Source organism: Tupaia chinensis, unplaced genomic scaffold, assembly GCF_000334495.1.
Source record: "Tupaia chinensis unplaced genomic scaffold, TupChi_1.0 Scaffold000132_1, whole genome shotgun sequence".
Taxonomy (NCBI): Eukaryota; Metazoa; Chordata; class Mammalia; order Scandentia; family Tupaiidae; genus Tupaia; species Tupaia belangeri.
The window spans coordinates 3,623,893-3,649,672 of record NW_006159601.1 but is presented as its reverse complement, the minus strand read 5'-3'; the positions used below and the strand labels follow the sequence as shown (position 1 = coordinate 3,649,672).

Here is a 25,780-nt window from a genome sequence, read left to right as displayed (position 1 = left end):
TGGGCCATGGAGGATCCAGGTTTCCATGCACAGAATGTAACCGATGTACCAAGAGGCTGCCCTCACCATTTACTTTTTAAAACAATTCTGAGACACAATTTAAGTACAATAAAGTACACCCATTTAAGCTGTACAATTAGAAGAGTTTTGATGATTGTATACATTCATGAAATCTTACCACACTCAAAATATGGAACATTTCCACCATTCCTGAAAGTTTTCTTATGCCCCTTTGGGAAGTTTTCAACAGTGACTTCCCTGTTTCTGTGTTCCTTGGTGGTTAGTCAAGGATTTCAACAGAGATGACGATCACTCTCTGTGATTTTCTTGCTTTTAAGGATTCTCCCTATTTTTCAGCTATATGGCTCATTTTGAGCTTTGTCTCCGACGTTTCAAACTTGTAAGTTTCAATTTTCTGCTACTTGACTTATGCATGATTAGGAAATTCATTTAGTTTGAATTAGTAGTAAATTCATGTAACTGTGATCCAAGAGTAGATTTCTTTCTGGTTTCTGTCCCCTTTTTCACTGAGTTCCTCAGAATCTCCTACCACATGCATGTAGTTTCTGTTTTGGCCAGGGATTTGGGAAGTTTATACCAAAGAGTTTTATGCTTTTTCTGTGTATGTGTGTGTGTGTGTGTGTGTGTGTGTGTGTGTGTGTTTTTCCTCTGCCAGTACTTTTCCTTTAGATTTCTAGCACTTTTTCAGCCTTGAACTCTGATCTCTGGCAACTTTAGCCTGTAAGACTGTTGTTTTCCACTGCTGTTTTTCACAGTGATAGCTGCGAATATTCGGCATCACCCTCAGGCTAGGAAGACATAAACTTGAAATTTTTCCCCTTCCTGTGGCAGGTTTGGAGATTAAACTCTCCTCCTGCTCCTGCTTTTGGATTCTCTCCAGAGTCTTAAATTATTGCTATTTAAAAAAAATTTTTTATCCCATTTTTATCATTGTCTACTGTGGGAGTATTTAACAATCACTTCAGTCCTCTGCCACTTCTGGAGATAGTCCACCCCTTAGGCTTTTGATTTAACTATCTTTTATCTGAAGTTTTATTTAGTTCCTTTCTGAATTAAATCTGCACAGTGTTTTTGATAGCCTTTTTATGTTTTTCATTTTGAATCTCTTTTAAAAAATGCCTATGTTCATTTTAATAATTTATGGTCTATATCCAGTCAGTATCCAGTGCTCAGTATCTGAAGCTGAGTGTGCTGTAGTATCATCGTTGTGTCTGCTGATACTCTCATTCAACTTTTTAAAGTAATTTTTCGATTATGAGCTAGTGGTCATGTATGCATTTAACATGAAAAAATATGTATTATAATTTGGGGATTTAAATTTGCAGAAAACTTTTTGTTTGCTTTTACCTGGTGTCCCAGGAATACCATGGGCTTTTTTTTTTTTTTTTTTTTGAGAGGTTTTCCATATAGGGTGCGTGCACTTGCCAGAAAGAGAGAGAGTGCGCTTGCCAGAAAGAGAGAGAGAGAGAGAGAGAGAGAGAGAGAGAAATCACCTCCCCAAGGGGGATGGCCACACTGCAATCCCTTCTCCTCCATTCTCCTCTTGGGATCTTGGGCACACATGCACATGCACCCGGCATGAGTTTAAGCCGCCGGGTCTGGGACTTGAACTGCAGTTGACTATGTGGGAGTCCAGCGACATAGCCATTATGCTAACTGCTGGTCCCCCATGGGCATTTTTTAATGTTAATTTCTAAGACTAAGGGTTCCCACACCAGACAGGTAGTGTAAATTTGTATCCTAAATCTTTTTGAAGATAGACATACGATTATACATTCTTTTAAAAAATGATTGATGTAGTTTTATTTGTTGTTATTTTTAAAATTTACTATAGGGTATATGTATAAGAGAGAGAGAGAGAGAGAGAGAGTTAAAAGCCATCAGGTCTGGGACTCAAATTTTGGTTGGCCACCTGAGAGTTCAGTGCCCCAGCCACCATGCCGCCTGCTGGCCCTGATTATACATTCTTAAACAGGACACTTTTCTTTCTCATAATACAGGGCTGCGGATAGCCATACCCATAGGCCAATTAATAGGCAGTTTTTCTGATTCATTCTTTCACTAACTACAGTTTAGCTCTTCAAAACTCCTCATTAGCAGACATTGTCGTTTTTTGTTTTCGTTTTTAGATTTTGCTATAAGGCACGTACATTTGCCAGAGACAGATAGAAAGAGAGAGAGAGAAAGAAATCATCCTCTGATGGGGATAGCCATGCTGCAATTCCTTCTCCCCATTTCCTCTTGGGATCACGCACTCACACACTCATGCCACTGTGTTTTCAGCAAGCCACTGGGTTCAGAACTAGACCTGTCCAGTCAGCCACGTAGGATCAAGCCTCCTCAACCACCATGCCACCATCTGACCCCCAACAGGCATCTTAATTGCAGTTTCTGTCTACCGTTAGCACAATATATAGTCTTAAACCTGTCACCTCCCCTTGGAGGGTGCGGGTAGATTAAAACTACTTGATTAATGAACTCCCAACACTGCCAGTTCTCATTTACTGCTCCTGATGTTTCATGATTTATTTTAGTTAACTCTCCATTTTGGAAATTTTCAAACAGAAAAGCAAAAGCAATTGTATAATAATAATTTATACACACACACACACACACACACACACGCACGCACATACACTGGCTGCCTAATAAACTATATTAGGGTTGTCCAGAGAATCATAACGAACAGGATGTATGTGTGTTAGATATTTATTTATTTATGTAATGCCAGAGAGAGCATGTGAGAGAGTGCACACCCTCTAATGGGGCCTGGTCATGCTGTGGATTGTTTTCTCCCAATTCTTCATTTTGTCAGGATCCTAGATTTACACATGCGTACCTAGCTTGTTTTTCAAGCACTGGGGCTGGATTTTGAACCCTGGTTGGCCATATGGTGTACAACTTCTTCTGTGTAGCACTTAATGCTGCCCTATAAGGTTGGATATTTATTTGAAGGAATTGGCTGTTGTGACTATGAAGGCTGACAAGTACAAAATCTGCAAAGTATGATGGCAAGCTGAAAACCCAAGGAAGAGTTGACTTTATAGTTTGAGTGTGAAGTCAGTCTGCAGGCGCAATTCCTTCTTCCTTGGGGAAGGCCATTCTTTTTATATTTTATTTTATTTTATTTTATTTTATTTGAGAGGTTTTTGCCATAGGGCGTGTGCGCTCGCCAGAAAGACAGAGAGAGACAGAGAGATAGAAAGCAAGAAATCACCCCCCCAGGGGGGATGGCCACGCCACAATCCCTTCTCTTCCATTCTCCTCTCGGGATCTTGGGCACACATGCACACGCACCTGGTGTGAGTTTAAGCCTCGGGGTCCTGGACTCGGACTGCTGTCAACTACATGGGAGTTCAGTGACATAACCATTATGCTAACTGCTGTTCCCGGCCATTCTTTTTTTAAATTAAGACCTTCAACCAATTGGATGAGGCCTACCTATATTATGGAGGGTAATCTTCTTTACTCAAAGTCTACTAATTTAAATATACACATCACCTAGAAAATACTTTCACAGAAACATCTAGAATAATGTTTGACTAAATGTTTGGAGCCCGTAGCCTAGCCAATATATAAAGTTAACAGATAAAAGTAACCATTATACAAATTAACTATAGTTCCCTAATATCAGTCTCCCAATAAATCTCTAAAAATTTCCTAATATCATCTAATTCACAGTTAATATTCAAATTTCACCATTTTTAAAATAAAAAAACTTTAATAATTTCTTTTTAAAAACCAGGTTCCAGTTAGAGGCTAAGCATTTTATTGAATTATTATAGCATGTTACTCTATTCCAAGTTGAAGAAGTCTTCCAGATTAAGTCAAGAAGCTAGGTAATCCAGGAAAAAGAAAAAGAACTGAGTAAATGAAATGGAGGATATAATGTAAAACTTTTATCATAAAATTTCCTACAACCAAAGGACACACATTTCTAGATTGAAAGGGCCCACCACAGATCTATATAATGTATAAAAAGCTTCTCTGTGGCACATTACTAAAACACTTTCAACACTAGAAGCATGTATGAGAGGCAAGGTACGCAAAAGTTCCAGAGAGGAAAGGAAGAGGTGACATTCATTTGACTAGGAATCATCATGGCACTGTATTTATTCATATCAATACTATAAGCTTAGGGGACAAAGGAGTGTGCCTTCATGTTTCTGAGAGAGAATAATTTCCAGTTGAAGTTTCCATAACCAGCCAGACTGTCATTCATGTGTAGGGTTAGAATAAAGATATTCTCAAGTACAAAGGCCTTTTCGGGACTAGCAGTTAGCGTAACGGCTATGTCGCTGGACTCCCATGTAGTTGACTGCGGTTCACGTCCCAGACCCGGTAGCTTAAACTCATGCCAGGCGCGTGTGCATGTGTGCCCAAGATCCCGAGAGGAGAATGTAGGAGAAGGGATTGTGGCGTGGCCATCGCTCCTGGGGGGTGATTTCTCGCTTTCTGTCTCTTTGTCTCTCTCTGTCTGGCAAGCACATGCGCCCTATAACAAAAATCTCTCAAAAAAAAAATGAAAAAGAAAGAAAGAAAACGGAAAAGTAACTTCTCATTTACTATTTATTTAAGAAAGCTACTGGAGACTATATTAAAAGATGGGTTGGTTGGTAAGGCCTAAATCGAGAAAAAATTTTGTGGGATCTTGGAAGAGCAGATCTAAACAGGACAGAGGCACAAGGAATCCTAGGAAAATAGTGGAGGAAAGCCATAGGGTGATTGCTTCACAGAAGACTCAGGGAACATCTTCATGAATTGGAGAAAGTGATTACAGGGCTTTTGGAGGGATATCTCAGTGAAAAATAGAACTTATAAACAGTGTGACTGGATATATTGAGAGACTTTTTAGTGTTTTGTCAAAAAATTGGGGGCTGGGACCAGCAGTTGGCATAATGGATATGTCACTGGACTCCCATGTAGTTGACTATGGGGCTGGGACCAGCAGTTGGCATAATGGCTATGTCACTGGACTCCCATGTAGTTGACTACGGTTGAGTCCCGGATTCGGTGGCTTAAACTCATGCCGGGTGTGTGTGCGTGTGTGCCCAGGATCCTGGGAGCAGAATGGAGGAGAAGGGATCGTGGCGTGGCCATCCCCCCTGGGGATGATTTTTTGTTTTCTGTCTCTCTGTCTCTGTCTTTCTGGCGAGTGCACACACCCTATAGCAAAAACCTCTTTAAAAAAAAAAATTGGGGACTTAATTAGTGATAAGGAAGTTGACAATGGAAGAAATGAAAAGCACTTGAATAAGAAAAGAGATGCAATCACCCACATGGCTTATATATAACTGATTACATAATTGTACAAATATAAATGTGGAAAGTTGATCTAACCAGTGATGTGATGTGACTATATAGAGAGGGTGCAAATGACACTGGTATGGGGTAGGGTCAGCACATATATCTGGCTGATGAATAGGGTAAAAGCTAAATTCTTATCTTCCATTGAATGAAACCAACAGGTACTATTTGATATTGAAGGGAAAAAATCAAGAAATGTCATATTAACATGATGTTTATAAATCCAAAGTTTTCAGAAGAAACATCTAGAAGAAATAAAAGTGGTTGTCTCTGGAGAGCAAGAATTGGGAGTGCTATGGGAAAGAGGATTGCTGTTTTTTGGGTATAAACTTTATAGTACTATATGACTTTTAGAACTATGTACCAGTATTAGTTTGGTAAAAAATTTTAAATGAAAAATAAGCATTTGAAATTCATAAATTTTAGATTGTTAAATACTCTTAATTATTAACTGTGACACACGACACTATCATCATGTTGATGAAGTTCTCAGTAATTCTCACCTTCTTCCAGAGTAAGACATTTCACCTCCTAAATTTGCATTGCCCAGTGCAACAGCCATTAGCCATGCTTGGCTATTTAAATGAAAATGAATTAAAATGAAATAAAATTCAAACTTCAATTCTTCAGTCATACCAGTCATATTTTCATGCGTCTGATAGCCACATGTGGCTGATGAACATACTGGAAAGTACAGGTATCATCTTTATGACCACAGAAAATTCTGCTGGACATCACTATCGTAAATCATTCTCCAGTCCATCCTGCCTCAGCTCATGGCCATTTCTCTGAGGCAGTATAGAATAATAGTTGAAGTTATGGGTTTTGAAGTCAGACTACATGTGCTGAAAGATGGGCTTCATTACTCCCCAGCTATGTGAGTTTGGGCACATCATGTAATCTCTTAGTGCTTCAGTTTTTTTCTGATAGAGAATGGGGATGTGATAGCACCATCACTTCCCACACATTGTAGGGATTGACCGTGAGAATGCATTTATATAAAATATTTAGCACTGTGCCTAACCCATGGTAAGTGTCCAGTAAAGATTACCTTCTCCAACTAATGTCACCTTTCATCATGCCCATGCCCTGTCTCATATCGCTTCAGCTACTTCTGAGCTCATATGCAGCCCTGATGGAAGAGTTCCCATACAAGCTGACAGCTTCCCACTCAGGGCCTAATTCTCTTTTCCTCTGCCTAGGAACTCCCTCAGATGTTATGGCAGCTAGCTCATTCCAGAGGCAGAGCAGCCCACAAGTGCTGGTATTTACACCTCAGGTAGAAACCCTCAACCAGAGAGGATAGAAATCAGTGGATAAGTTAAGAGCTTCCTTTACTGGGCAATTCTGAGGTATTTTCTCCACAGTTCCTCAGAGGCCTTTGGTGGAATTTAGCCCAGCTGTCCATAGCAGTGACTGTTCAGTAACACACCCCTTATTGGTCTTTCTCCCATCCACGTCTTACTACCCTCCCTCTTTGAACTTCTTTAGATTTCCTTCCAACCTGCCCCTAAGACATGGTATCTGAGTCTGTTTTGGAGGAACCCACCCTAAGACCACCACCACTACCATCACCACCACCACTGTCGTCATCATAATTGTCATCATTTTCGACATCTGAAGAATTATTTGGTTTCTAGTTTTAGGGAAACTATAGAAGCTCATCAGAGATTTAGCGGTCTAGTCACAGAAAGAAAGAAATAGTATTTGTTGAATGCTAATGATGTGATGGGCTCTAGACCCATCAGAGCACTTGCCCCTCTCTTCTAACACAGTTGAAATGTCTTGCTTCTGGAAAGCTTTTCCTAATCCCTTGGGAAGAGTTTTCCCCCCACCTGTGTTCCCATATCATTTTCCACATGTTCCTTTTAGTGTTCTCCTGTGCTGGGTTCCAATGACTTGTGAGCTCCTCAATAGCATCCTTTTCCCTCTTGATTCCTTGGTATCTGCTACGATCCCTTCTCCAGGGGTTCAGGAACTATCTTCTTTGTCTTGTTGTCAAGAAGGAGATCTCCATGCCTCTGAGAAGAAGGAATTAAATCAGTTCAGAGTGGTTATCCTAAAGAGTCGGTCTTGTTTCTGATGAAATCTGGAGGATCAAAAATACTCTTTCTGTTCACCTTGCGTCTCTGGTTTCTTTGTTCTTTCTGTGAGGTCACTGTTTGACCCTTGAACGTTAAGAAGCTGGTTTCTGGAGGATAAAGTGGGTTGTTGAGATTTTCTTCTTAGTTCTGTATTATCTATTATGTTATTTATTTTCATACCCAGATTAAGACATCTTCCCCAGCCAGCCAACCCCCCACCCCTCCACCCCCAAAACTGGCAGTATCTCTGAAGAGTTTCCTAGTTGCCTTTCTGTTTGTGTGTGTGTGTGTTTCTAGCCACATGAAAGATGTGGTTTTTGGTTGTGTGATTCTTTTTTCAGCCTCTCCATTTGTTTTTGGACTGATTAATAGCCTAACTACCCCAACTTGGACAGAAACAAGGAATTCAGAATCTCTGGAAGCACAACAGTGAGATGTTAATTGCTTCATGTTTTTAATGTGAATGAGACTCAAATACATAATCACTGCTTCCCCATTCTAACTCTCACCCTTGCCGATGCTGGCATATCTTGTTTTTCTTTTTGGGAATGAGAGAATTTGTTGGTAACAAAAAGCGTTTTTCTGTACTCCATCTGCTGGATGGAATGAATAAAAGCCTCCGTGGAAGATCTAAATATTTAGCAAATATAACCTCAGCCTCCAAAGTTTCAAGTCTGGAACACATTTCAGAGACTGAGACTTGAACCCAGGCCAGGAACATGCATGCTGATACTGATTATTTGTGTTCCTTGGCAGAAGCTCTGGAGAAGTGTTATAATCCAGCTGTGTAGTGGGGAGGGGTGGTATGTGGTGTGTGTGTGGAGGCAGTTAGTGATTATGTAGCTTCCGGTTGGGTATCTACACATGTTGGAGAATGGAGTTCATGTGACTCCCTTCCTCTATTGCGGACTTCTACCTCCCTGACTGGCCTCCATTTATAACATGTTCCCACATCCCTTGCTCTCCACATTTGAGCCTGCCATAGGGCCTTGTCACATGTTGCCCCCCATCTAGAATGTTCTTTCCAAGCCTTACCTCTCATCTAGTAGACTCTTATTCATCCTTAGGATATCAGCTCCCTTCCTCCGGAAAGCTCTGGAATAAGTTAAATTCCCTGATTCTATGGTCTGAGGACTCCAGATACTTCTTTGTAAGCAATCGTTGCAGTTCCAACTTTACATTTCTCCGTGGGATCCTTTGTGTAAATTGTTTCTTAAAGGGTGGTGTATGCATGTGGGACAGATATATACAGATGTTCATTTTATTATTTTAAGATTATATGTTTATTTTAGTGTGTTATTAGAAAAATAACCTACATAGTACTACTGGTAATTAATACTACTTCTCCTTTTATGATCAATTTTCTTTACAGGGAGCCAAAATAGATGAAGTTGTAGGTCCACCTTGCATAAACAATATGAATTAGAAGTACAATGACTGGGCCAGCAGGTGGCATGGTAGTTGAGGTGCTGGACTCCCACATGACCAGCCATGGTTCAAGTACCAGACCTGGTGGCTTGCTTTCTCACTTTACCTCTCTCTGTGTCTTTGGTAAATTAAAAATCAATAATTATAATAAAATAAAATAAATAATTACTTAACAAAAAGAAGTACCATGACCAAGCAATAGATGTATATGGCAAAAATTGGGGGAGCAGTATGCAACTGACTGAAATTTGTAAATAATATGTTCATTGGTATGTCTTTCACAAGAATGTAAGCTCTAGGAACGATCTCCTTTGTACACCATTAGCCAGGCCTAGTGCACATTCAGGCCTAAATATTTCTTCAGAGACTGGACACGTGATTGAGTGAATAATGTAATGACTCCGTAAGTGCTCTACCCAGGTGACATCGGGCCAGCATAGGCAGGTTATTAGAAAGGAAGTTACAGTTCTTTGTATGGATTATACATAGAGAGGATGGGTTGGAACTTTGTAGGCTTAGGACATTCAGTTTCTGTTGCCCAAAAAGTATACACTCATGCAGATCACCTTGGGAGGGACATGACCTTGGGTAAGACGGTTCTTTTCGTCAAGGCCCTCCCAGTTGTGGCTAAGACCTAGTTGCAGATGGGTGCTGGCTGGTGGCATGGTGGTTAAGGGTGCTGGACTCATGGCTGACTGCAGTTCAAGTCCTTGGTAGTCACAGGGCCGCAGAGGAACTTTGTTTTACTATGCTCAGAATAGTACCTACGGCATCCTAGACAGGTGTTGTTTCAGGCTCTGTGCCCTGGGAAGCAGACTGAGGTGAAGACTAGCATGCAGAAAGTTCATTAGGGAGTGCTTTTGCAACAACCGTGGAAGGGAAGGAAGTAGGATAGGGCTGAGGGAGGTAGTCTTAATAGAGGCCTCAGCTATGAGAAGTTCTGAAGGTGTAATTACCTTTTAGAGTTGTCCTAAAAAGTATACACTCATGCAGATCACCTTGGGAGGGACATGACCTTGGGTAAGACAGTTCTTTTCATCAAGGCCCTCCCAGATGTGGCTAAGACCTAGTTGCAGTTCCAACTTTATATTTATATATGGGTGCTGGCTGGTGGCATCGTGGTTAAGGGTGCTGGATTCCCACATGGCTGACTGCAGTTCAAGTCCTGGACCTGGTAGCTTGCTTTCTGAATTTCTCTCTCTCTCACTCTATTCCTCTCTGGTCAAATTAAAATAAGTAAATAAATAGATAAATAAAATTAAATAAAATAATTCTTTAAAAAAAAAACTAGTTACAGATAATAATCTCAGCAGCTGGGAGGGTAAGGATTTTTTCTTTGCTTTTCCTTTCCTTCCTTCTTTTACTTTTTTATTCTTGTTTTATTCATTATTTATTTGAAAATGCTTATTCAAATCATAAGCATTTCCCCATATTTCTACGTGCTATATTACTGTTATTTTAATATTTATTTGTTTATTTGTTGTTATTTTCAAGCCACCAGGTCTGGGACTCAAACCATGAAGCTTGCCTTGTGGAAATTGAGCAGCTTAACCACTGCATCACCTGCTGGTCCCATTATACTAGTTATTATTATTTTAAAGAATAATTTAATTTAACTTTATTTATTTATTTTAATTTGACCAGAGAGGGACAGAGTAAAACAGAGAGAGGGAAAGTGAGAAAGCAAACTGCCAGGTCAGGGACTCAAACAGTGGTCAGCTATGTGAGAGTCCAGCATCCCTAGCCACCATGCCACCTGCCAGCCCCAATTAGTTATTATTTTTAAGAGATTTTTGCCTTAGGGTGCATGTGCTTGCCTGAGAGAGACCGAGACAATGAGAGGGAAAGTGAGAAATTACCCTTCGTAGGGGCGGGAATGGCCATGCTGCAATCCCTTCTCCATTCTCCTGGGATCTTGAGCGTGCATGCACACGTGCCCAGAATGAGTTCTAAGGACTCAAACCACAGTCTTACATGTGGAAGTCCAGTGACGTAACCACTACGCCACCTGCTGGCCCCACTCTATGTTACTTTTGATGATGATAATTTATCGAACTGTTTCATTTCTGTTGCACATATGTTTCTATTATCTGTTGTATTGTTAGTATAACTTTAATAAATGTATTTGTATCAAATACTCATTTTGGATATCATAAGAGCAATTTTATTTTTTTAAATTAAAATAATTTACATAGTTTTTATTGAGATGAAACTCATATAATATGAAATGAATCATTTTAGCCATTGTAAATTGTACAGTAAAGTGGCTTTTAGGACACTCAAAATGTTTCACAATTGTCACCACTATATAATTCTAAATTACTTTTATTGCCCCAAGAAGAAACCCTGTAATCTGTTAAGTAACATCTGGAAGGGTAGTTTCTGAGGGGAGAACTGGGTAATGTTTCTCAGTATGTGCTAGAGGTGTCCCTTAGGCTCTATATGAAAACTCATGGGGCCAGCAGGTGGCATGATGGTTAAGGTGCTGGACTCCCACATGGCCAACCACAGTTCGAATTCCGGACCTGGTGGCTTGCTTTCTCATTTTCTTTCTCTTTCTCTATCCTGAGTACACGTGGCCTGTAGCAAACTTAAAAATAATAATAATAATAATGGTAAAATTAAATAATTCTTAGAAAAAAAGTTTTTTAAACCTTCTGAGAGTGGCAGATACAGGTCGCTACCTGTGGATGTGTTTGCACTGTGGTTGAAATGGCTTTAATCATTAGAGAAGTTGTCACTGTTTTAATTTATATTGAACAAAAACCCACTTTCTTGTCAAATTCCAAATACCTATATTCATGTTGACTATCTGAGCAAGAAAAACAAAATGACTGCTGACCTATCTGAAGAGAGCTATGATATTTTCTTTGAAATATCCTCTTACCTAAACAAACCTACTCTCTTCAACTGTTTTTTGTGTATATTTTTCTGGCTCCTTACCATTCATCTGTTATCTTCCATATAACTTTTTCTCCCTTAATTTATAAAGATTCATTTAATATGCAGCATTTAATGAGATACTTCAGATTACACTAGAGAAATGATCGTGATCTGGGCCTCATCAAGCTTAGCATCAACTAAGATTCTCCTATATTTTTCGTGTGGGCTCCTGTGGATCGAGATCTTTCCAAATACGGATTCATAAAATGGATCACTGAGATCTGAAATCTAAGTTTTGGCCCTGTCTTATGTGTATATTTATTATAAAGTAACACCAAGTGTTCGTTTAATGCAGAGGGTACTTGCAGTCTGGCATGGAGTGGTGGGAGGAAGGAGAAAGCACCCCTGTAATGGCAAGTGGTCGTGTCACAGCCTGTGTGCCTTTTCTCTCCAGCTCCTCTGGATTTTCACACGCCTGGCGTGTTTTCAATATGCCAGTCTGGGATTTGACCCACATCAACTGTATGGGTTCTAGGTCCCTTCATCACTAGGCCACTGGGCCAGACCAATAGCAGATGTGTATTTAATTCTTACCAGGTATCAGACATTTCATTAAAATTACTTGCATGCCTCCATCTCATGTGACCCCCCCAACAACCCTGTGATGTTGATATTGTTTATAGCTCCATTTTACAGAGGAGGAAATGGAGGCACAGACAGATTAATTGGCCCAAGTCAGTAGACGGCGTAGCCCGGTTTCTAACCATGTCTGTCTGACTTCTTCTGGATACGTATATCACGTCGGGGTGACTGATATTAGGAAATGATTTAATGATCTGTAAAGACAGTTCCTTGGACATACATGGCACTCTCCTGAGAAGCTCAGAGGGCTTTTTAAATGGAACCGCCTCTTCTTCCCCCATGTAACCTAAACACTTTGATCTAAAGACTTTTTCTACTATTGCATTTTTTTAAGAGAAAGGACGACACCTTCTCATCTTTGAATACCCCGTTATCAATGTATCACAGCTTTCAGTTTATTGCCACTGTTCCAAATCATCTCTTCTTTGCCTTGTTTTGGGATGCTGGAGCAGGATTCCGTAAACATTTCATGTGTATCAGCCGATGCAAAGTCAGCTTTGTCAGCTGGAAGAACACCATAAGAGAAAAGGACTCTCCTTCTGGGTTCTTGTGCTTTTCTTCTTGCATGTATGGCGCAGTGGCCGGGGGCGGCTTCCTGTGGGAGACCTACATGTACACAGCGTTGAGTAAGTTTTGCTAGCATCTGAACGAGTTGCTCCCAGAGTTCCACTGGGATTCCACTGGGAAGCTCCCTGAAACGCCTCAGTGAAATCCACATTCAGTGGGCCACAGCCACACCTTCTCCCACAAAATCTGCATCTCATCCTTGCGAGCACACCCTCTCTCAAGTTTATTCCTGCCTTGAGGACTCTCCTTAGCCTTGATGATCGTAGCAGCTTCCTACATCTGCTGTCCCCATACTCTTCAGAGATATCTTTATCCTTCTTAGTCATTAATCCCCTTTACTAGGTAACCTTTCTGGCATATTAAAATTTCTCTATTCACCTCATTGGTGTGGTGGAAACCAATCTACTGACTGGAGCTGACTAACACAGTGGTAGATACTCAGTACACGATTAATGAACAGATGAGTTCATGAGGTAATTGAAGAAAGAGGCTTCATTTCTAACTTCATCCTGCTATTTATTCTTGAGGAACCAAACAGACTGGGTGGCTTTCTTCCCTATCCAACTTTTCCCAAATGTTCAAATTTTCTGTGAGTTACACATTTTCAAGCAATTTATAAATCCCATCTCTTGTCTTCACCTCAACTAAATACGATAAGACAGATTCCAGTAGCACCAGGGATATAGAAACAAGGTTCCCTTGATTTGCCCTCTCTGTAAAACCGTCCTGGGTGTGCAGCTTTGTCCTGTATTATCAGAAATAACCCAACTCAGCCTAAAACCTGCACTACTTCCCAGGTCAGAAGCTCCATGCCTAATATAGGTGTTTTATTTTGAGAGTGGCTTGGATGTTGTTGTTCATTTCTACCGGACGTTACTGAACTCTTCACACAGTTGACACTCCCAGGCTCTGAACAGTCTTTCCCATCCACACAAAACAAATCAGTACACAACATTACCATAACTTCTTTTGAACAATGAAGAGTTTTGGCTAAGGCATTTCAGGCATGGCAGTAAAATAATCCAACATCTTGCTCTTAAATATCCCTAAGTTAGACTAAAATTTTTTTTTTTCAGGAAAGCATGAAATGTGGAAATCACAATGAAGTGTCTTTTTGTGACAGTTGGCACAAATTGCCTGTCCACATCTCCTTCCCAAAATGTTCTGGCCAAGTGAACCAAATCCTTAAATTGAGCACAGTTCCAAAAATGGAGTGATCAACCCTTCATTAGGGCTGATAGAAAAGCACGTCAAGGACACGGTGAGGTTTGATTGTTTGGGTAATAAAACAGACACCAGTGGCTAGCAGCTGAACGTAAATTTAGGCTGTGTGGCCATGGGGATCTAAGAGGGAAGGAAGCAATTTGGGAAATACCTCTTGTCCACATCACAAACATTCTCAGACCTATCAGAAGACCCCCAAATTAGGTCGTACACTATGTGTATTTTATCAAGCAAACCCACACTCTGGCTTGAGGCTGTGTGTGACCCGGTTTCTCTCTTTAATTTTATAACTAGGGTGGAAAGCCAGCAGTGCAGTATGTCGTGGTCAATATGTCAACCGTGAAGTGGGCCCAATGTTGCAGAGAGTCCAATAGTCCTTCAGTACATTTCCACTGTTAGTTGAATCACTGGGATCTGGAGGGCCTGACAGCAGATCCCTAGTCCTGAAGCTCTGGGTTCTCTGACTGGATTTTACAGTCATTTATGTACAATGGCAAATGGAATTTTTTTTTCTGAAGGTGAAATACAAGTTTAAGGAGTGGAGTAAGTGGAGTAGGAGAGAGGGGGGTGCCACTAATTAGCCATTATTTTAGGTTTGTTTTTTGTTTTGTTTGTTTGTTTGTTTTTTGCTTGCCAGAAGGCAGGTGCATGAGATAGAGAGAGGGAGAGAGAGAGAGAAAACATATCTGAATGGGGCATGATCTTGCCACAATCTGTTCTTTTCTACTTACTTCTCCATCCTATCAGGATTTGGACATGGATGCACATGTACCAACCAGCATGTTTTTCAAGCTCTTGGGGTCAGGATTCGAACGGTAGTCAGCCACGTGGGATCTGGCTCCCTTAATGACTAGGCCATGGGGCCAGCCCCCTATTTTAATTTTAATGATTGTCAGCTCCTCCTTAGTAATTATGAATGAATAATCTATAAGTGAGCTGCTTGGTTGGACTTAAAGAATTTCTACATTGACTGTTGCCTCTAAAAATAATTTTTGCTAATTTGTAAAGTGCAGTTGAAGGTATGTATTATTTGATGTGCCACTGTTACCATAGTAGGTAAGGTAACAACAACCCAGAAGTGCTTAGGATTTGAGATTTCCTTCCTCTGTCCACCCCACATCTAATAGGATATCACTCAGATAAATATAAAAGTGATGACTTCAATTATATTTTTCTTTGTGGTCGAGTTCACCCATAGCGACCCAGTCTCAGCCAGTCTTAAACATCTAGGGCATAAAATTAATTTTTAGTCGGTTCAAGAAAGATGGGAATTTGTTTATTATAATTTTTTAAAAGAGTGTTTTTTATCGAACTTTATTTATTTATTTATGTTTTTAATTTGACCAGAGAGGGACAGAATGAGAGAGAAAGAGAAAATGAGAAAGCAAGCTGCCAGGTCTGGGACTCGAACTACGGTCAGCCATATACGAGTCCAGCACTTTTAACCACCTTGCCACCTGCTGGCCCCATGTTTACTATAATTTTTAATGGACATATAATAGATATACATATTGATGGTGTACAGTGCCATTTTTCATTGCTTGAATTCGATGTGTAATGATCAAAACAGGGCAATAAACATTAAGATGGGAATTTAAAAATCCCAGTGTATGCTGCATTCCAGTGGCAGTGGCATTTATCTTATGACTGAGTCATGAGGGGAAACTTTTCTTAGGTAGGCAAGAAATGAGAGAGTAATTTTCACAGAGTTCTGAAGCTGGGAGCTGATGCACAGAGGCCTTAGGATTATAGCCTTTTCCTAGCTTAGGCTACTTTTTATATCTTTCTTAGAAATGACTATGAAATAGAAATTTGGGACTAAAGAGAGGAATGAAGTGAAGACTACGGGAGTTAGGGAGAGAATGATCTCAAGACCCAAAACGATGAGAATGCTAAAGGAGGAGTGGGGGTCTCCAAGGCTTGGTCTCCAAGGCTTCCAGGAGCAGAAGTCTGCTTCAATCAGCATTGGAAGCGAGAGTAGGTGACCTTGGAATCCACATCATTAAATTGATTTTGCATGATTTCAAAAAAACTGGATTACTGCTAATTCATGAGTCTTCAGAATACATGGTTCCTGGGTAATCGGATGTCTCCTTGTTTATTCAAAAACAAACCATGTCTATGAAAACATGAAAGTCATAACACAGGGTCCATACTGGTTCTCCCCATCTTTGAGCAGAATGGTAGCTTTAGGACAGTGTGTTTCAAACTGTGGTTGTGACCCAGTAATGTAACCCAATTTAACGGATATTTGACCACTGTTTTTTAGAGGAACTTAATAGAAAATTCAAATTGTATCTCTTATGGGTTTTGAATAATTATTTGTTAATTAATAAATAATGAACATACGTGCCAGGTAGTAATAGAAGATACACTTCTTATTGTGGATCAAGTTCCAAAGAGTAAAAAATACTGCTTTAGGCAACTTTAAATGGAAAAGTAGGAATTGATTGAAGCATGTAATTAGCAGAACGGGCACACACTGCCCAACTTTGTAAGTGTACGTGCATGTGTGTATGGTGTGATCCATTCTGCCGCGGTGTGCTGCTAGGCAACATGGTACTTCCTCCTAAGAATAAAAGGTCTTGGGACCAGCAGGTGCTGTAATGGTTACGTATCTGGACTCCCACGTGGTCCATCGCAGTTCAAGTCCCAGACCCAGCAGCTTAAAACTTATGCGGGGTGTGTGTGCATGTGTGCCAAAAATCCCGAGAAAAGATTGGAGAACGGATGCAGTGTGGCCATCTTCCTGGGGGATGATTTCTCGCTTTCTGACTCTCTGTCTCTCTGGCGAGCACACATACCCTATAGCAAAAATCTCTCTTAAAATAAAGTAAAAAGTCCTAAGATTCAGAGATATACTTAAGGAAATATTGCTTAGTATGGTAATTCAGAAAACCTAATGGGTGAATTTATAGCCTCACATCAGAACTCTTGAGATGAAGAGAGATACCCTCTTACCCTTGACCTAAAATTGTAAAAAAAAAAAAAAAAAAAAAAAAAATTCTAAAGTTTTCTTTTCAGGTCTCGATGTCTTTGCCGAAGCACAAGCCAGTCAGCTCAACACTGGTTGCATAATTTAATATAGTTGCTTCTCTGAAGAAAAAATTTCAACTAATTTATTTGTGAGACTCGGCTTCTCAAGGGGTAAATTACCTGTGTGTATTTCCCTGACAAAAACCTGGAAAATCACTTTTATTACCTTACGTTTTCAAACGAAATGAGAAGTATTTCTACCAGAGCTTTTTCTGTCAGCCTTTAAAGCCTCATATCTGGTAACAAGGTCAGTATAGAAAAGGAAGCAGCCACACCTCAGGGATGCAGAGGGAAGTCCCTTCACTAGAACCAGGAGGCACCGCGTTGCTCAGAAACTCAGAGACATTATCGCCTAGTAATGGAACATTTATTAATATTTAGAAGGTGCAGATGTGATACCAACAAAAGAGACAGTGATGTGAAATGACAGGCATCTTCTTCATCAGAGGTCTCTCTGCAGCCCATGGCCCCACTGTTTTGGCCGTGTGCTCTAAAGGCTGAGGACTCGGGCTCTGCCGCCTCTGACACACAGCCAGGACCTTATTCTTCAGTAACAGCTGATGCTCCAAGCAGTTTTTCTGTATATACACAGTGTTGGCTGCAGGAGGCTCCATTACCATCCCTTATCTCTTCCACCACCATTTTGCAAGCTATCGAAGCACACATGCTCCTAGCGCTTTGTGCAAAGCATCAGGCAACTCATCACAGTTGGCCTGAAGATGAGTCCCTATGAGTGGCACATGACAGGCAGATGGCTACAAGATTCATGGGAAGAAGAGAGAGGGCAATGGGGATGTTCTCAAGTTTGACTAACTAGTGCATGGTGAAACAGGGCATAGGACTGCCAACTGCTCCCTTCTGACAGGATGTCACAGGGGGGTCCCCCTGGAGCTGACGTGATTCTGAAGTTTAAATGTCAGCCTTCCTTTGCGTGTCCTCAGACACTTTGATAGGGGTTTATCTTAGGCTCGAGGTTGCTAATTCTTTCAGAATCTGAGCTTTTCAGACCTTCTGTTTCTGTAACAGGAAACTGCAAAGTCTATGTTTGACTCGACTGAGAGAAAATCTTTCTTTATAAATATAATGCCCTGGGAGAGGGTACAGCAGCAAACCAGACAGACGAGGTCCCCAGGGGCCCAGTACTCAGGACGGTGCCTGGCGTGTGGTGGGAGCTAAGTACTCATTGAGCAAATGCATGAATGATGACTGGGCTCAGATGGTCGGGGTAGTGTTTCTACGACAATGGATGGATCTCCGGAACCACAGACTTGCTTCTCATCTGTTAGCAATGATATTTAATTTTTCTTGGCCAGTGTTATACTTGAATTTGATTTATACCAACTATGGACCATTATAAACATCTTAGATTTCCTCTCTGGGTACCTTTTTCTAGCCAAATCTTCAAACTGAAGAGATGTTAAGCCACACTGTAATATCCCCTACTGGCCGGCAAAAATTTGCTAAAATAAAATAGAATCATCTGATCCAAGATACAATAAGAAAAGAAAGTCCTGACATCAGCTTGCTGTACAAATGTAGAATACTACTATTAACTGTAATGGCAACTTACTTAGTTCAATTCCTCAGTTGTACAACTGCTTTGAACTTTCTACCAATTTTCTTTTTCTTTCACTCTTCATATGACAGTTCAGTTACTAAGAAATGTTTTTTCAAATCGTGATTACTTCAGTTCCTTATAAAATATGAGCTAACATGCTCATCGGTTTTTCTCTACAATTATATCATTGCTTAAGAGTCCCCATTTTCAAAAGAAAATTTGTAACAGCACAACGGAAGAGCAAAATCCCATTTTAGAGATAAATGTAGTAGAAGTATTAGATAATTGAGTAGCTTATACCTTGTGTCCCATTATGACCATTCTCAGTGGCTGAGTGCTAATCAGTTTAACTGCCTTTGAGCTATATATAGTTTAAATGTGGTTAAAACATACAATCTCACAGTAAATTTAAATGGCTTATTAAAGGCCTTTACATGGCATTGGCATCATATATCAGAGATGAATGGTGTTTCTAATTTGCTAGCCACTTGGGTCAAGTTTAGTTTAAGCAGGAAGCATATTTATACAAGTAATGGTAGCACAAATAGTCACTCGGGAAAAGCTGTTTGTGGGAGTTGAACATTTCTGCAGTACGCTTTTGTATATCTTCTAAATGGGCATTTCATAGGCAGTGGGCTAAAGCACCTTAAAACCGTGCTCCTTACTACAGACGTTAACTACCATCCACGCTGCCTGGCTGCTCAGGGAGACTCAGGGTGTACATTTTTCAGGGTGAGGCTGAGGTGTGGTAAGGATCAGAGTATGAGTCTGAGATGTGAGCACCTTTGTCTGGATGTCATTCTTTAGGATGGTGCTCCTTAAACGAGGTAAGGGAAGGCAGCAGTATCTCCACCCGGAAGCCTGTTGGAAACGTTGCAACTCTACCTGAGACTCAATCAATCCAAATCTACATTCAGACCAGGTCCCTAGGTGACCCGTGTACATATCAGAGTTGGAGAATACCCCAAGCCCTCTAAGCTTCTGCTTGCCGGTGGCCGAGCACAACTCATAGGGCCACTTTCTCTATCTCACTTCTAAAATTATCCTCCCTAGAGGATAACATTCTTTCAGTCATGCTTCCCTTTCTTTCTCATCACTCCCACCTCCACACCCCAGACCAAGATGAATTTCCCAACATCGCATGGCTTTCCTTTTGTAGAGAATCCACTTCTCAAACTCTCTCCCTGACATCTTACAGAGGCTCCCTGCCACTGAGTAACCTTGGGAAGCTCAAAGCATGGCAGTGACTCCCAAGGCGATGGATTTATTCTGCTCTCCTGTGGCTGAGCCTCCCCTCCATTCTGCATTGAGATCCCATCCTTCTAAGCTGTTCACCAAAATCCAATCTTCCTTTTCGTGTTTATTCTTTTCTGTATGAGGGGGGATTTCTGTCCCTATTTCTACTCGTTAAATGCTGCTGTCCTCTAACCTAGCTAAATGCTTCTCTGCTAATATTTGTGCATACTCAAAGGACAAAGGGAGTCATGCCGGATGTTTGGGGGAATTGCAAACAGGGTTTACCCAGTCGAGGGAAATGGTATGCAGTTACTAATGACCCACTTGGCAGACCCCTTAACACACTTGCTTTGGCCCCCACCCACCTTTACATTGAGAGGCTCAGCCTACAGCAGGTCCCCAGAGGCCATTGGACACCCAAACCCAGACCCAGACTGGCCAGCCAGTTGGCCCCAAGAAGCTATTTGGTCCTTCTATTCCCACCTGTGCTGGGTTAAAGGGCTCTGCAAAACAAGTGAGCTGGGCATTTAGAAGCACATTGCTTACAAATTCAGGTTCTGTGGGCTGGGGGTTAGTGCAGCCAATGGTCAAGGGAATGTTTGGGGGTCAACCAAGTGAGGACCCCTTGAGGCTCCTCTGGAGTGGTCAGCACCCAAAACAGATTTCTTTAATCAGAGGAGACTGGCAGGGGGAGAAACAAGATTGCTTTCTGGCCATAGTGAGTCCGAGGACCGAGTTTGCAGCTTCCGTTCTTCTTGAGGGCAACAAACCAATTCTTCTCTGCGTGCTTCTTGGATATGTAGGTGTTGTAATGGTTCTCCTCCAGCCTTTCCAGGAACAAACATTCCTCGTTTGGTGTCTGCTACAAAGACCAAACCGAAAGACAGTAGAATATTAGTAAGTAGTTCTAAATGGGATTCTTCTGCTTACTAGCTGTGTGACCTTGTGCAAAATGGTAAAGCCCTCAGTCTCTTCAGGAAATTGGGATAACGATAGGATCTATCTCAGAGGGTGGTCATAAGGACTTAGAACAGTACCCACCACATACTGAGTCTTTCATGCACATTTGCTGTTATTGCAAGCTCCCCTTCCCTCTGCTGTCCTCAAGACTCCATTCTCTCCCACTGGGGAGATCTTGCCTAACTAGAAACATCTTAGGGGAAGGGCTGGATCTTTGGTTTCTGTAAAGGCCTGGCACATAGGCTTGACGATGGAAAAGCATTCCAAGTAAGTAAAGCCAGACTGTGATGCAGTGGAATTTTTCAAGTGAGGACTTAAAGAATAAATGAAAATATACTACTATTTCCTTCCATCCTGGTACTTTTCACTGACAATATCAGGGTTTTACCTTAATGGTGTGAATGTAAATATTGGTACACAATTTATCTCAAGCTCAAAATATGTCCTGAAACTTAATGTTTTTAAGTTTAATAAATAGTCCAGTTTTTAATTTTGGTTTTGAACTCTTCCATGAGTTTGACAGAAAGCAAGTTCATGACTTTGAAATAGTAAGTAATAACCTGAGGCTGCCCAGTAGATTTTTCATGTCGTCTGTGGCATTCAAGAGGTTATAGGAACCACATGAACATATGCAATTCCTACAGTTTCTATAATTATCTACTTACTTTTTAAGATTCAGCTTTATTAAACAGGTTTTTTGAAATAGCATGTGAAAAAGTTCTCACTGGGCCTCATTTTGAATGGTATTTTCTGTTTCATTTTTATTTATTTATTTTTTCATGCTCTTTTATACAGTCAGTCATGTTATTTAGCTTACAAAGTGAATATTCCAACATGTGTACACTTCTCCCCAGTCCAGTTGATAATACTATAAAATTATCTTCAACAGATAATACCCCATTTCTTTGTCCCATTAATGCTTTGCCTCTCTATTTTTCTTCTAAATGTCCTTCCTCAGACTCTACTCTTTCACCCACACTATATCTGGTGAACAATATGGGGCCAGTAGGTGGCATAGTGGTTAAGGCACTGGACTCTCACATTGTCGAGCAAGATTCAAGTCCTGGACCTGGCAGCTTGAAAATCACACCAGGCACACGTGCATGCATGTCCAAAATCCCAGGAGGAAAATGGAGGAGAAGGGTTTGTGGTGTGGCCATCCCTCCAGGGGATGATTTCTCACTTTCCCTCTCATATCTCTTAATCTCTCTGGTAAGCACATGCACCCTATGGCCAAAACCTTAGGAGAAATAAAAGAAAAAATGAACAATAGACCTATGAAAATGTAGTCAATCTCACCAGCAAGGAAAATGCAAATTACAAAATCATTTCCCATATATTGGATATAACATCTGCAAAATTAAAAAAAAGATATTTACAGATATTCATATTGATGAGAACATGAGAAATAGCCACTTTTTTTTTTTTTGGAGAGATTTTTGCTATAGGGCGTGTGTGCTCACCAGACAGACAGAGAGAGACAGAGAGACAGAAAGCGAGAAATCACCCCCCAGGGGAAATGGTCATGCCGCAATCCCTTCTCCTCCATTCTCCTCTCGGGATCTTGGGCACGCACGCACATGTGCCCAGCATGAGTTTTAAGCCACCGGGTCCGGGACGCAAACCACGGTCGACTATGTGGGAGTCCAGTGACATAGCCATTATACTAACTGCTGGTTCCCGGAAATAGCCACTTTTATGAACTGTTGGTGAAATTAATTGGTAGCAAGTTTCTGAGGGTGGTTTGGCCGTATGTATCACAATTTAAAATATTTATTATCTTTGACCTATCACTTCTAGAATTAAGCCTTAGGAGTTATTTGAGCTAATATAAAACTGTATTATTATCATTATCATTATTATTATTTTAGAGAGAGACTTTTACTATAGAGTGTGTGTACTTGCTGGAAAGACACAGAAAGACAGAAAGCAAGAAATCACCCCCCAGAGGGGAGAACCACACCACAATCCTTTCTCCTCCATTCTCCTCTTAGGATTTTGGGCACGCACACACACATGCCTGGCGTGAGTTTTAAGCTGCCAGGTCTGGGACTCAAATTGCACTCTACGTGGGAGTCCAGTGATGTAACCATTATGCCATCTACTGGTCCCCTAAAACTGTATTTTTGAAGATGGTCTTTGAAGCATTGGATATAATGGCAACAGATTTGTAGCAACCGATATGTCCACAAGAAGGCGATTAGTTAAGTAGATAAATGCACATTCATACAGTGGAATCTAATATAGCTATAAATATATTGGGAGGGGAAAATAGCCACATCACTTGAAAAATATCTACCGCTATTTGTTTACTTCTACTTCATCTGTTAGTGGAGGGAGCTCAGATTTTGAACTTTCTATTCGTCAAAAAATTCACATTTATTTATTCATTCATTCATTCAGCTATAGGGTATGTGCACTCACCAGAAAGACAGAGAGAGACAGAGTGACAGGAAGCAAGAAATCACCCCCCCTAGGGGGGATAGCCACGCTGTAGTCCCTTCTCCTCCATTCTCCTCTCGGGATCTTGGGCACGCACGCACATGCGCCTGACATAAGTTTAAACCACCGGGTCTGGGACTCAAACCGTGGTCGACTACATGGGAATCCAACGACATGACCTTATGCCAACTGCTGGTCCCCATTTGTTATAGTCATGTGCAACTTAATGACAGGAATTCATTCTTAGAGGTGTTTCAATAGGTGATTTTGTTGTCTTGCAACATTTAAAGTATCCTCGCACAGCCATAGATGGTATAGCCTACTACACAGGCAACACGCTATACTCCTATAGGCCCACCATCATATATGTGGTCTGCTGTTCACTGAAATGCTATCATGTGGTGCATGACCATATCTGGGTTAAAACAAGGACTTTGAAGCACTTCTGCTGCATGTTTTTCCTCCAGGGACCTGAAACTTCTGACTTTGCTTCCTTCCCAAGTCATGTGACCTCTACAGTCTCTTCATTCAAAAGAGCTGGTGATTCTCTTTCTGGTGGTTTCTAATTATGTCATTATTGGGCATGTCTGTCCCATAAGACAGTTGTCCCTCCTGAAGAAAGACATGAAATGTTGTTGACCTGCGTCTACTCCCAGACACAGAGCCTTGCAAATATAAAGTACTCATCAGCTAGGCTGTGAATTCAACTTGATTTTTTTTAAATTATGTAATTTAATTTTATTTATTCATTCATTTTTTAAAATTTGACCAGTGAGAGACAGAGAGGGAAAGTGAGAAATCAAGCCACCAGATCCAGGACTTGAACTGTGGTTGGCCATGTGAAAGTGTCCAGTGCCTTAACCACCATGCCACCTGATGGTCCCCTAATTTAATTTGGTTCTTGAGATAAAGTAAAACCATCTATAAAGTTCGCTCTTATTAGTAAGGAACTATGAAAGAGGACATATCCTGCTTCTTACTCATAATCTAGTGAAATGACAACTTGGTGAGACACTTTCGATTATTTTAGAGCAAGATCAGATATAAATATAATATTTAATTGGATGACTCTGCTGTCTCGAGAGGAACTCGATCCAGACATTAGCTTCTGATGCGCATTGTCGGGGGTGGGAGGAGGTAGGCAGTTCTGGGCCTGTGTGGTGGCCTCAGCCTCTGATGCTCTCAGTGGGCATCAGGCCTGTGTCTGTGATGACAGTGAAGACAGCCACAGTCCCCTCCTGATGTCTCTGTTACACTGAAGCAGTTGACACACGCCCAACAGCTGAGTCACGGCTGAGTCAGCAAGTGAAATCAGAGGTGATCAGCCCTCAGCCACGATTCGTCAGTACTTGTAATGCACTCAGTTCAACACTGAGAGCGTGTGGATTAACTACTGATTCGTGCTTACTGTTTTAAGTGTTTTCTTTTTTATATTTAGCATGCCTTTTTTTTTTCTTTTTACCAATTGCACTGGCAACATATACTCACTGTAGGAAATGTGGAAAATATAAGGAGACATTCACATAGTATAAAGTCACCCATTTGCTACCCCTAGAAATAAATATATAAATATATATACAAACATTTAGGTATATAGCCTTTCAAACTTATTTTTTAAAAATAGTATGTCTTTTTCACATAGGCAAAATTTTGAATCCGGATGAATTTTTTCCCCATAGTGTGTGTGCACTCACCAGGGACAGACAGAGAGAGGTAAAGAGAGGAAAAGTGAGAAATCACCCCCAAGGGGGATGGCCACAATCTCTTCCCCTTTCTCCTCTCAGGATTTGGGGCATGCACACAAGTACACCTGGTGCAATTTTTCAAGTCATTGGGTCTAGGATGCAAATCTTGGTCAGCCATGTGAGAGTTCCACACCTTAACCACTACACCACCTGCTGACCCCAAATTAGGATGAATTTTGACACCTAAAATTTGTTAAGAGTGTGAGGCAGAGCTTTGAGATAGTGTAGAACTTTTATCAATGAGGAAAATACAAATCTTCTTAGGTGTAATAGATTGTTAATTTTATACAGTCTTAATTTGTATAAAATTAAGCTTGCTTTTCAGGTGAATTACCTGATGGCCAGGGATATGGTGGAAGAACCTAGAGGACACTTGATTTGTGGAGTTTCCCTCAGTATTTTCATATAAGTAAAAGAAGGTTATAATAAACATCCAAATTGATTTAAGGGGGAGAGGCCATAAAACTGTAACATATAAGCTAAACACGATGAGGGTAAGGGACTTACAAGCTGCTTGCCTTATAGCTACCCCTGAGTAGCACCGTGGAGATGCTGGCCACTCTGGCCTGAGTGTCCTATGTGTTGTCTCCCTGAACCCTCCTGAGCTCTGTGTGAAATAGCTTCTATCCATTACTATTCCCAATTTA

General features: G+C 40.9%; 1 protein-coding gene and 1 long non-coding RNA gene across 3 annotated transcripts in view; one reads left to right on the top strand and one right to left on the bottom strand.

The window, feature by feature from the left end:
• Positions 1 to 25,780, top strand: part of LOC106734517 (uncharacterized) — a 390,280-nt gene that overhangs the window by 233,029 nt on the left and 131,471 nt on the right. The gene's annotated exons all lie outside the window — the stretch shown is intronic.
• FGF1 (fibroblast growth factor 1) overlaps positions 18,982 to 25,780 on the bottom strand; it is a 122,597-nt gene continuing 115,798 nt past the window's right edge. Inside the window, exon 5 of the mRNA XM_006144786.3 lies at positions 18,982 to 20,848. Coding sequence (XP_006144848.1) covers positions 20,654 to 20,848 — 195 coding nt within the window. The 3' untranslated portion in view covers positions 18,982 to 20,653. The remainder of the gene's footprint in view (positions 20,849 to 25,780) is intronic.